Source organism: Amblyomma maculatum, unplaced genomic scaffold (assembly GCF_055883805.1).
Source record: "Amblyomma maculatum isolate TAMU_Amacu unplaced genomic scaffold, ASM5588380v1 scaffold_40, whole genome shotgun sequence".
In the NCBI taxonomy this organism is placed as follows: domain Eukaryota; kingdom Metazoa; phylum Arthropoda; class Arachnida; order Ixodida; family Ixodidae; genus Amblyomma; species Amblyomma maculatum.
Window position 1 is genome coordinate 98,898 of NW_028146765.1, and position 11,867 is coordinate 110,764.

An 11,867-nucleotide genomic window follows, 5' to 3' on the forward strand; every position below is an offset into this window, starting at 1 on the left:
GTAATAATGTTAGGAATATTATCCCCCAAATAGGCGTACTCATGAGCATACAGTAGTGCTATAATTCAGTTTTTCAGTGACAGTCAGAAGTAGAAATAAATACCCTCTTAAGCGAAGCCGCAGAAACGGCCTATTTTGCGTTTGTTTAACTCGGTATCTAGGGACTTGAGAGGGTGGATTACAATGAAACTATTCAACCTGAAAGCTGTAGCCCGAGTTGGCAATTCCTACCAACGCCGCTATGCCGTAAGGTCTCGCGATAACACACAATCCGACGATTAGTCTGTGCACGGTCAGGTATCCTGGCAAACGTTATCTGCGCTTTCATAATATGTCACAAATAACTGTTTACCGTTCTTTTTTGTATATGTCTTTCTTCTGCGCCTATTTTTTATATTCTGGACATAACTGCACACGCCTTGCGCTGCGCGAATCCTTCTTGATAATTTTCCCTTCCTTATGGAGCGTTTTCTGTAATATACACCAAGAAACAAAAGATTAGCTCCCTTCAAGGTCACAAATCTGCCCATCCAGGAAGAGACACCACTGACAAATTACCTCATAACTACCTAACACATATTGCTGAGGCAAAATGTTCTGACGTCTTTTAGTTGAAAGCCGATAGGACTAAGCCATCCCTTGGCTCTTTCCCGAGACGCATTGAGGACATCATTATCAGTGCACCTTGCGCGGAAGAGTCTGGAATTCCGAGATGCTTGTGAGTATTTCTTTTATACGGCTTTTCTCAGCGCAGCCAAGAACGGCGGGCGCTCTTTTCCCGTTGGCATAAACATCTCTTGCTAACGTTGCCGCCAACTGGTTTCTCATCACGGACACAAATTCGCGCATTAAGCACCAGAGAGATCGCGTGGCTCTTTATCTCTTCATATTTCGCAGATGTCCAATTTCTTTTTTGAATTCTTGAAGATAAGCTGAGAAGCGGTTCTCAGGCAGTGCTGATTAAGATTTTTTTCTTCTACCCCGAAGAAAGTGTCAAGAGGTCCAATCATGCCATTCCGCTAAGTGGGGTTATGGACTAGACTATATATAGTCACATATTACTGGACACACACACACACACACACACACACACACACACACACACACACACACACACACACACACACACACACACACACACACACACACACACACACACACACACACACACACACACACACACACACACACACACACACACACACACACACACACACACACACACACACACACACACACACACACACACACACACACACACACACACACACACACACACACACACACAAATGTATTATTCCTCCGCCACGGAAAGCCTTCATCCTTATTGTCCAACATGAAACTACAACTAGACATAATAAAGAAAACTTTGATTGGGAACAGAAGTATTAACGTTTGCCTTTTGGACAATAGCTTGAAGCACTACATTTTCGTTCTTCCTGTTGGCGCTGTTTTTATTACCAGTGGATGTTTACCAACTCGACCAACGAAGTATCTTGGTACTCATTTTCGTGTTTTATCTAGCCGTGTGTGCATGTTTAGGCATGTGTTTGTGTTTCTGGCTTCCTGTGTTTGCGTGTATATAGGCTGTTCGGAACATGCCAAGACGAAATCAACTTTCTGAATATGCTTTTGATGCGATATTCTCTTTTGCTTAGTGTTGCCATCGTCAGTATTTTTCGCTGTTTTTGACGACCCAATTCTCAAACCCTTGCGAATGTTTTGTGCCGTTCAAGCCCTAAGCTCTATCATGAACACAACTGCAATAAATAGCCATCTTTCAGCTGTCTCTTGCAAGCACTCACCTTCTTGAAATGCGCTGACGGCATAAATACTCAGCACCATTGCAGCGACCAACGCCGTCCGATTAAAGCCGACAAATCCTTTGATGGACATGTTTCCTTGCTACGTCAGAATGCCTGTTCGGTCGCCCCTCAGCAGCAAAAACTATGAAGCGAGCTTTGGGATTGCCAAAAATTGTACACGCAGTCCTATAGCAGTTCGTGACACACGAATTGTACCGCCGTTATCAGTGCTCCAGACTTGTTTCGGATACCGCCCTCATCCGCCTAGACCACCTGAGATATCAGCCCACGAGCGGTTTTATAAAGCACAAAACATAACAGACCATCTGGGAAACTATAGTGCAAAAACAGACTCCACTGCGCTGTGACTTGGTGATATGGATAGAGAAATACGTTCCCGGTAAGGCATTGCAACAAATTAACATTCTTAATATCTACGAAAGCATGGGCATAGCTTCAAAACGTAAAATTTACAAATCACAATTCCACTTTCAGCATGCGTAAGGGTCCTTCACAACTTTATGTAGTTAAAGGACATATGAAAACAAACCTTTAAAATGCAATTAGCTCGCGTTATGGCTCCGCATCAGGCATGCTAAATTTTGTGTCAGTCTCCTAATTTCCGGGCTCCTGTGTAGATACTTTTGCCACAACCATGCATACACCAACCTTTACTGGAATTGCGTAATGCATTCGAATGCTTTCTATGAATTAATATTACCTAGTACTTTACGGCAAGGACAAAATTTATTTGGCATTATCGCTCCATCTAGTGAGCCGTCAAATCAACCTTCTGTAACAGTCACACAAAAGCATAGCTCTTAAATTAAGGGATTTCCAATACTCTTGATGCTTTCAGGATTATCATCAAGATGAGAGACAAGCAAGTAGGAGCTATGCAACGACAGTCAAAGACCAGTAAAGCAAACCCTGAGCATATACTACACATGAAACAATTTCTAACAGCAGAGGTGCAGAAAAAGGTCATTTATCATCCTACACCCACTCAAACGTCCTTCTTGCCTCTTTGACCCGGGTCTTCGATATGTCACAGATGCATAGGTCCTCCGAGATAAGCGCGGAGAGTTTCAAAGTACGCCTATTCGTAGACATCAGTAAGCGAAGTAATTAAAAAAACTTCGAATTCAATGTGTTTGTAGGTAAGTACAGAATTCTAATTCTATTAATTTATTACTCCCCTCCGTGGCTCCTTCCGCGTGGGCGCCTTGGGGCTGTGTTTCAACTTCAAATTAGGAGAAACCAGGTGTGAGCTATGTTGTCACTCAGCCGCCGCGCGCCGCTGCCAAATCCATAATAGCCGTTCGCTAGGCTCTGCCTAGTAACGTACCGTGACGTCTCTTAATTGCAGCTACACTAGATCCGTGGCGCTCGCTCTGTCTGATAGTCAATGCTGCCTCTTAGCCGGTGCCAAAGGATCGCCACAGCTCTCAACCATTTAACGGCAGCAGTCGACATGCATGATACCGGTGACACAGCACGTAAACAGCCTGCGTCTCAGGGGTTGAGAAGATGACAGGCCAAATCCGATCATCCACTGAGCTGGCAGAGAGGCCTCCGCAAAGAAAAGAAGAAAAGCGGGTCGAGCGAAACGTGCCGCCGCTTTCATTTTGGTTACTCAGGTTTAGCAGGGTTACACAATCGCCTGAAGTTTTTTTTCTTCATTTAGGCAGAATGTGGTCCTCCATTAGGTGCAACAAAGTTTTAGTCCACTTTAGGAGAATATATTCATGCTGAAGTATTGCATTGGCGATTAGAGTTCGGTGTTATATTTATGGCCCAGCTACGGATGGCTCCAGGAGCGCACGACCAGATGTAATTCTTTTCAGTCGTCCTGTTTTAGCCTCAGTTCCTGACCGGCCGTTGTCATCCACACGTTAATTTCAGATTATTGTAATGACATTATCGGCTGGCGTATAGAAAACAACGGTCCAAATACCACATACATACGATATATTCATCCATAAAGGATAGCGCAGCACTGCATGCATGCTAGAGCATGTGGTAGAGCTCAGATGGCAAGACTGATTGCGAGCTGGACTTCATGCTGGACAATTATGGTGGCACCGTGCAACATGTCGAAGTGCTCGGAGATGTGAGGTATTGTGAATATAGAATTCTCCGGCCCGGTATTAGCCGAATCATAAAGAAGAAACGGAATCAAGTAGCGAAGAAAAAAAAACGCTTAAAATTAGCGATAGCTGAGAAAGTACAAGGGTCTCGCCGCAGAACAATTTTTAACCTAAACCTTGCCAGCACAACAAACCTTATAGTTCCTGAAGATCTGCTTTTAAAATATATACTTTTTGTGCGTACATCTTCCGCGGAAACTCTGATTGTTTAGGTGAGTTATAATTACTCCTGTGGCCCGACGTGAAGCATCAGTATTTTCCTTTTTCCTGGATGTCCATGCCCTCCATAAGCAAGTTCTTTCTGCTGCCACAAGCTTGGTACGACTGTGATTTGAAAATGCAATAAGTTGTCCCCGTCGACAGCGATCAGAGCTCGCAACTGACATGCACTGTTCTTCGGGGCGGGTGCCTTTCATAGGGGTGCTCCTATCTGCAATTACCATTTAGTGCTTTTTATTCTAGAGCTAATTTACTATAGTATTCATCAGCTGCATTCGAGAGGCATTTAGCAAGAAAACAGGGTAGAGGAGCCCTCGCCGATGATACACGGTGGGAGCGCGACTACTTCAGTGCCGGTGTAGTGGTCAGTAGCTCCAAGCGGGTTGCTTTCCCTCGCCATGCACGAGGCGCGCGATGGTAGACAATGTTTAAATGTTTAATGTATCACAAGGGGAAGCGAACGGCTGGCGCGACTCCCTCGAACGGCGTGGGTCCGCCCAAAAACAGTTGACGACCGCTCCGGTTCTCATTGGTCTTCCGTCTCTGCCATTTTCCAGCACCTGCGCAGCGTCGGCTTTTTTTTTTCTGCTCCACAAGAACACGGGGTTTTCCCGAAAACGCCCTCTCTGGCGGAGGAAAAAAATGCTCTACCATCGTCGACGACGTCGAAAATCCCAAAAAAAACTTGGTTGCAGGCCGTGCTTAAGGCATCCTGAAAATCGCCTGTTCAGTTTGCGCGGGCGCCGTTAATAATTCGGAAATGGATCAATATTATAGCGTACACTTTACACGCCGGTTCCTTCGCACTACAATGTAGGCTATCTTTTGTCGCAAAATATCCGGGCAAAACATTTGTCTGCAGCGTAATTACGTAGTCTAACTGTTAGCCAAGTGTGAATAAGGATTTAGAGGCTAATCGTTCTTCTGAAGCGAATAACATAGCGGGCCGGCAATTTATTAAAAGAAATCAACATTAAAGGAAGAAGCTCCGATTTCCGTGATGGGAAGCCTACTTATGTTGTGCCTCTTGGCAGCCGAGATAACTTTCTAATAGACCGGCACTAATCATTTATTCCTGTTTTTCTTGACACGGCATTGCAGTGCAATAATATAGTTTATTCGCATAGGGTAAAAATACAGGCTAATGAGAAAATGAAAAACGAGACTTTATATTACCTCCGCTGCAGCCAAACAGGCTGTGCTTCTTTAAACATTTAATTTTGGTATTTAAATATTTGACCTCTTTGTAAAAGTAGCATCCCTGCTTTAGAGCTCAAATGTCAAAAGTTGCCGCGATTGTACAATATCTTTTATTGCGTTAGTTGGTTATATTCCACGCTTGGTTTGATCCCATCAGAACTTCTTCCTGTCGCCCTTCTTGTTCTTGTGCTTCGTCGTTGTGTGCTGAGTCCAGCTAATCATGGGATTGTTAGCTACAGAAATATAACACGAATACTGCCGCTGCTGCTTACTCCACCAGGAGTCACACCGCCATTGTGCACGGAAAAAGCTATTTGATATGGGGCAATTTATACTGCTAATAGTACTATGTTCTCTACTTATTGTACTGGCGGCTTTCTGTGAACTACAGCTATCTCTGTCGATGTTTTGCTATATATGTTATCTTAGAGAAGATGAAGAAGAATTTATTCGAAACATGTTGCTTAAAGGTACATAAAACGGGGTATACGGACAGAACTTCACAGATGCTTGCAATCGTCCTAGTTTGTACCCATGCTTGCAAAGCAGTTCCCTGATGTTTGGCTTTTACGCTTCGCTTTCATTTTTGCCAAACATTAGCTCAACCTTCCTTCAGCTATATCGTATTGAGCATTTCTCATTTCTACGCCTGTCGACAATTTTTGTCAATTTGTGTTGAATGGCCTGCCTTATGGATTCTTAAAAATTATGTGCCGAATAGTACTGGCCATTGCCCAAAGAAACGTGAGACACAAAAACATAGGTCACAATACTGCATGTTCCGCTAGTGCACAAACGCCTGGTTCTTTCTGTACGACTCTTATCTCTCCTGTGTTTTATGTAAACATCATAAAAAAATGTTGCAGTATTTTGCCATTTGATAATATTCAATATCCACTAATCATAATGATTGGGCACCATATTCAAAATAGAATGTTGAGCTTCTGCTAATATATTGTTACGTACTCAGTACGTAACGGGGGTGTTTATTGGTAGTCTAAAACGCTGCGAGTCACGCAAGGAACACCAACACACACCACTGTGTCTTCCGTTTCTTCGTCTTCTCTCTAGCCTCTTCTTCCTTTCCTGACGCCCAGAAGCACGTGACACTTCCCCCCTCGCAGACGAAGCCCCAGGACAAGCAGTTTAAGAAAGGTGCCGGGGATGGAACCTTTTTAGTCGATCGACATGCACCACCTGGGTCCGGCGTGAGCATCGGCCACTTTCGGTGCGGCGTGAAATTACGTAGTTCACGTCACTCAGGCGCTCCAAAATAACAAAAGGGCCGCTATAACGAAACAGCAGCTTTTGGGCTAAACCACGCTTGCGCAGCGGCGTCCACAGCAACACTAAATCACCGGGCACATAAGAGACATGTGGGCGTCGGTTGTCATAACGCTCCTTCGAACGTTCCTGTGAGTCTAGGATGCGGAGGCGGGCAATGCGGCGAGCTTCTTCGGCTCGACATAAAGTAGTGGCAATAGAAGGCTCGTTGTGGAGGGAGAAAGGAAGGATGGTATCAAGACTGCTGCGGGGAACTCGAGCATACAGGAGGTAAAACGGACTGTAGCCAGTCGTCTCATGCTGTGCAGTGTTATAAGCGAATGTAATAAAAGGGAGGATTTCATCCCAGTTCTTGTGATCAGAGTCCACGTACATCGCCAACATAGTGGTCAGAGTCCGGTTGGTCCGTTCAACAAGTCCATTCGATTGCGGGTGATACGGTGTTGTATGACGGTAATCGCAGGTGCATAGACGAAGCAGTTCTTCAATAACTTCAGCAGTAAATTGGCGCCCACGGTCACTGATCAGAACTCGAGGAGGGCCATGGCGCAGGACGAGAAATCGCAGAAGAAATAGGGATACTTCGTAAGCAGTGGCTGAGGGTATTGCGGCTGCTTCTGAATATCGAGTGAGATGGTCAACACAAACCACTATTTACCGGTTACCGTTAGAAGATCGCGGAAAAGGACCCAAGAGGTCGATGCCCACCTGCTCAAAGGGTGTGGTCGGAGGCGCAATAGGGTGCAGCGGTCCAGGTGGACGGGAAGTAGGGAGCTTGTACTGCTGGCACTTGACACAACTGGCTACATAGCGCTGAAGGACTTGACGCATTTTCGGCCAGTAAAAGCGTTCCTGTGTGCGATGAAGGGTCCGGGCGACACCCAAGTGGCCCGACGTGGTATCGTCGTGCATCATTTCAAGAACGGGAATGCGGAGGTTTTCCGGCACGACGAGGAGAAAACGTGCACCTCCAGGGTGGAAATTCTTCTTGTAAAGTAGGCCGGCACGAACGCAGAAACGCGCATCTCTTGAATCATGAGCGGCAGAGAAGAGCGGCGCCAAAGTCTGATCGTTGCGTTGTTCTGTCTGGAACAGTTGAGGGTCAGGAAACGTTGCCGAGATAGGCGCCAGGTAGTCATCAAAGTTGTCATCATCACTACCAGTTGATGAAAGCGGCAAGCGTGACAGACAGTCAGCGTCAGCATGTTGGCGGCCGCTTTTGTATGCCACAGTGAAGTTAAATTCTTGCAACCGCAATGCCCATCGAGCGAGCCGGCAGCAAGGGTCACGAAGATTTACGAGCCAACAGAGCGAATGGTGGTCAGTGACGATGGTAAAAACATTTCCAATAGGTAGGAACGGAATCGTTGCACCGCAAAAACCACTGCGAGGCACTCTTGTTCAGTAACGATGTAGTTGCGCTCCGCCTTGCTCAGCGAACGACTAGCATAAGCTATCACGTGCTGATCGGTGCCATGACGCTGGATGAGCACAGCACCAACGCCTACGCCACTAGCGTCGGTGTGAACCTCGATGGGGGCAGAAGGACAGAAGTGACGTAGGATAGGTCCTGATGTCAGAAGGAATTTGAGGTGGCGGAAGGTAGAGTCGCAGTCAGTAGTCCAATTGAACGGTGCATCTTTGTGCACAAGGCACGTGAGCGGGTTTGCGATGTCAGCGAATCTGGGCACAAAACGACGAAAATAGGAGCATAGTCCTAAAACGCTCCGAAGCTGCTTCACTGATTTCGGTGCTGTAAAGCTGGTTACAGCCGCAATCTTCTGAGGATCCGGCCGAACACCATCCTTATCGACCAAGTAACCAAGAACAATTGTTTGGCGTTCGCCAAAGTGGCACTTCTTAGAGTTGAGGACGAGGCCTGCTCTCTCAATGCAATCGAGAACGATGGCGAGGCGGCTATTGTGTTCCTGAAAGGTCTTGCCGAAGATCACAATGTCGTCCAAATAGCACAAACAAATTTTCCACTTGAGTCCACGCAGAATGGTGTCCATGAATCGTTCGAACGTGGCAGGCGGATTGCACAATCCAAAGGGCATTACGTTGAACTCATAGAGACCATTGGGGGTCACAAATGCCGTCTTTTCTTTGTCACTTGGGTTCATCGGTATCTGCCAGTACCCCGATCTCAAGTCTACCGAGGAGAAGTATGACGCCGAATGAAGACAGTCGATTGCATCGTCAATACGTGGAAGTGGATATGCGGCAGTGCCTGATGAAGTCAGCTGTAGAGTTCAAATTTTCTTTGCTGATAAGAAAATTATAGACATCTACAGCGATACCTTTAAGCAAGTGCCCCACTTTATCTTTCTCGGATATCCGAGAGTTTACCACCTTGCACAATTTCACAATATCCTCGATATATGCGGTGTATGTCTCGCCAGGTACCTGGGCCCGCTGCATCAAAGTTTGTTCTGCGCGTTTCTTCTTCGCGGATCCGTCGCCAAAGCAGTCCTTTATCTCTTCTGTGAAACAATCCCAGCTGGTAAGTTAGTCTTCATGGTTATCAAACCAAACTAGGGCAGTGCCTTCCAAGAAGAACACTACGTTCGCTAGTTTAACGGTCGCGTCCCAACGATTGTACCGGCTCACCCGCTCGTAGTTGGACTGGTCGACGTCCTCGTCAGGTTTTCCACCAAATGTGCGCGGCTCGCGGTAGTGCTGCCAGTTGCTCACCGCAGGTGTTGTTCGGTCAGCTTCGCCGTCTTGAGCCATGTTAGGTGGTAGGGGTGGCAAACCAGCGAGCCGGCGGCTTCGTCGAAGACAACGGGGATCCGTGTTGATCCACCCCGCACCTCCACCACAACTGTTACGTACTCAGTACGTAACGGGGGTGTTTATTGGTAGTCTAAAACACTGCGAGTCACGCAAGGAACACCAGCACACACCACTGTGTCTTCCGTTTCTTCGTCTTCTCTCTAGCCTCTTCTTCCTTTCCTGACGCCCAGAAGCACGTGACAATATTGTTACACCCTGGAAAAAAGAAGCCAGATAATATAATGTCCCATTCTTGCCTTGAGTTTACCGCCCACCTCCTGCATACTGAGCCCGAAGTAAAAAACGCCTCTCATACAAGGACAACCGACTTTGCCCTCTATGACTGCTAAGGACTCTTACTTCTTCCTGCTATTACGCTGATTATCCTCTTCACGACAATAAATCGCTTATTAGAAAACTGTGGGTACAGAAACCAGATTTATACAACGCACATTTTGTTACTCAAAACGTCTGGGCGAAGCTCATGCTTCAATTACATTATAGCGCAGCAAAAGGCGAGGACACAAGAGATGAGAGACGAACACCACGAGCGCTCGTGGTGTTCGTCTCTCATCTCTTGTGTCCTCGCCTTTTGCTGCGCTATAGTGTATTATAACTATGTACCAACAAGCCCAAAAAGCCACGCTGCTCCTGCTTCGCCTTGAGATGAGGCTTGAAGCGCCTATATAACTTTCATCTAAATACAAATGTGCTTTTTGTTTCTTTCAGTTCGTTTTGGGGGTAAAGAAGGCGATGTATCATACTTCTCTGCTGGCACTTTTATGCAGATATTTACACTTGTCAGAGGCGAATATGTCATCTGTTTGACTGCCTGTCATGAACTAGCCTCCATCTTAAACAGATGATGAATCTTCGTTAAAACGTCAAGTTGGGCTAGTTGGTAATTTCTTGTTGGAATCATTTTGTAGCGGTAAAAACACGAACACAAAGAACACGAAACACAAGGGACACCCGCTAGCGGGTGTCCCTTGTGTTTCGTATTCTTTGTGTCCGTGTTTTTACCGCTACAAAAAGATTCCAACAAGATGATGAATGTTGCATGGGAAGCTCAACGCTTCAGAAAGTACGGTTTCATTAAGCTTTTAATCCGGAATCAAGTGCGTATTTTTTTAGACGCTTTCCTCAGTTTGCGACGAATATGGCTCCTTTGGCGAACAAGCTGTATGCTGTTGGCGTAAAATATGCACTAAAAAAGTGAAATGTGGTTCAGTGCTGCTGAACCTTGTGTCGGGCAATAGCCCTATTGATATAGAACACAATGAGAGTTTCCATGTTTATTGCAATGCTTCATTTCTTGCTGTAACAAATAGGAACACAGACTTGTGTACGAAACAGGCCCGGGTTCTGTGTTTATTGATAAAATTGTGATTTGGGGTAGGCAAAAGGAAAGACGCAGTATATGTCCCACTTCAAGGCGGACACTTCACCACGCCGTAAGGAAAGGGAGGAAAGAGGGAGTGGAAAAAGGGCCATAGTGGATGGGTACGGAATATTTTCAACAACCTGATGATATTTAACCCATACTGATATTACAGTGTGTTGTTATGACACCATCAGCACCCACCCTAGAACCCGACCGCTGATTCCACATCCCGATATGAAGCTCAAACCTTTCCTTGTGCAGCGCGATGCCAGTCCACGTTAAGTTATTTAAATTTGAAATTGCTTTAGAGGAAAGGAAAAACGAAGTATATCTAGAGTTCTCTGTGGATACCTGACCGCTCCGTAAGGTAATGGAGAAAGGCGGAGCTGGAACTGAAAAGATGTGCCATTCTGGAGGGCTCAGGAGTCATTTCGACTACCTAGGGATCTGCAACGGGCATTGACAACGCACCGCTTAGGCATCACCTCAATTCCTGCCTACTAGGCTCCTGAGGCAACTCAGAGGCTCTCGAGCGCTTAGGAACCGGGCTTCTCATCCTTTCTCTCCTGGCTCAGAGGCTCATCAACAGTTTCTGCGGCTCATAGAAATCGTAGAAAATTACTGAGGCAGCCATTGCTTCCAGCAGGCCCTGCCCAAGGGGCTGAATAAGGCGAAGGAGTGAACTCCGCGACGCCTGCAGACAGGAACTTTTCTCTGCCCTGCCCGAATTAAACTTTGATCACAACATCGTTGGGCGCTGCCCGCACTGTCCAGAGATGTGCAGTATCTATCGCATGGTGTGGGAATGTGCTCAGAATCCTCCCCTTCCCCCTTCCTCTGCCCCTACCGAGAGGCATGAGAGACTGTCATCCTCAGCAGCTCCCCACATGGAGGCCCAAGGCTCTACTAAAGCGGGCACGAGACGGGGCCTCGTTGTGCGATGTCGCGGATTAAGAATAGTAACCGTGTAGCGGGGTCTTCACAATCGCAACCTCTCTTTCGGAACATTAATATTTATCACCATCACCACCCAGAGGCCTCTTCGTTCTG

General features: G+C 46.4%; 1 protein-coding gene across 3 annotated transcripts in view; it reads right to left on the reverse strand.

Annotated features, from left to right (window-relative positions):
• Window positions 1–2,007, reverse strand: part of LOC146170810 (uncharacterized) — a 37,318-nt gene extending 35,311 nt beyond the window's left edge. For all 3 annotated transcript variants that reach the window (XM_084586763.1, XM_084586759.1, XM_084586758.1), the window contains exon 1: window positions 1,806–2,007. In XM_084586763.1, the coding sequence (XP_084442889.1) occupies window positions 1,806–1,896 (91 nt within the window). In that variant the 5' untranslated portion in view covers window positions 1,897–2,007. The remainder of the gene's footprint in view (window positions 1–1,805) is intronic.
• Between the last annotated feature and the right edge of the window lie 9,860 nt (window positions 2,008–11,867).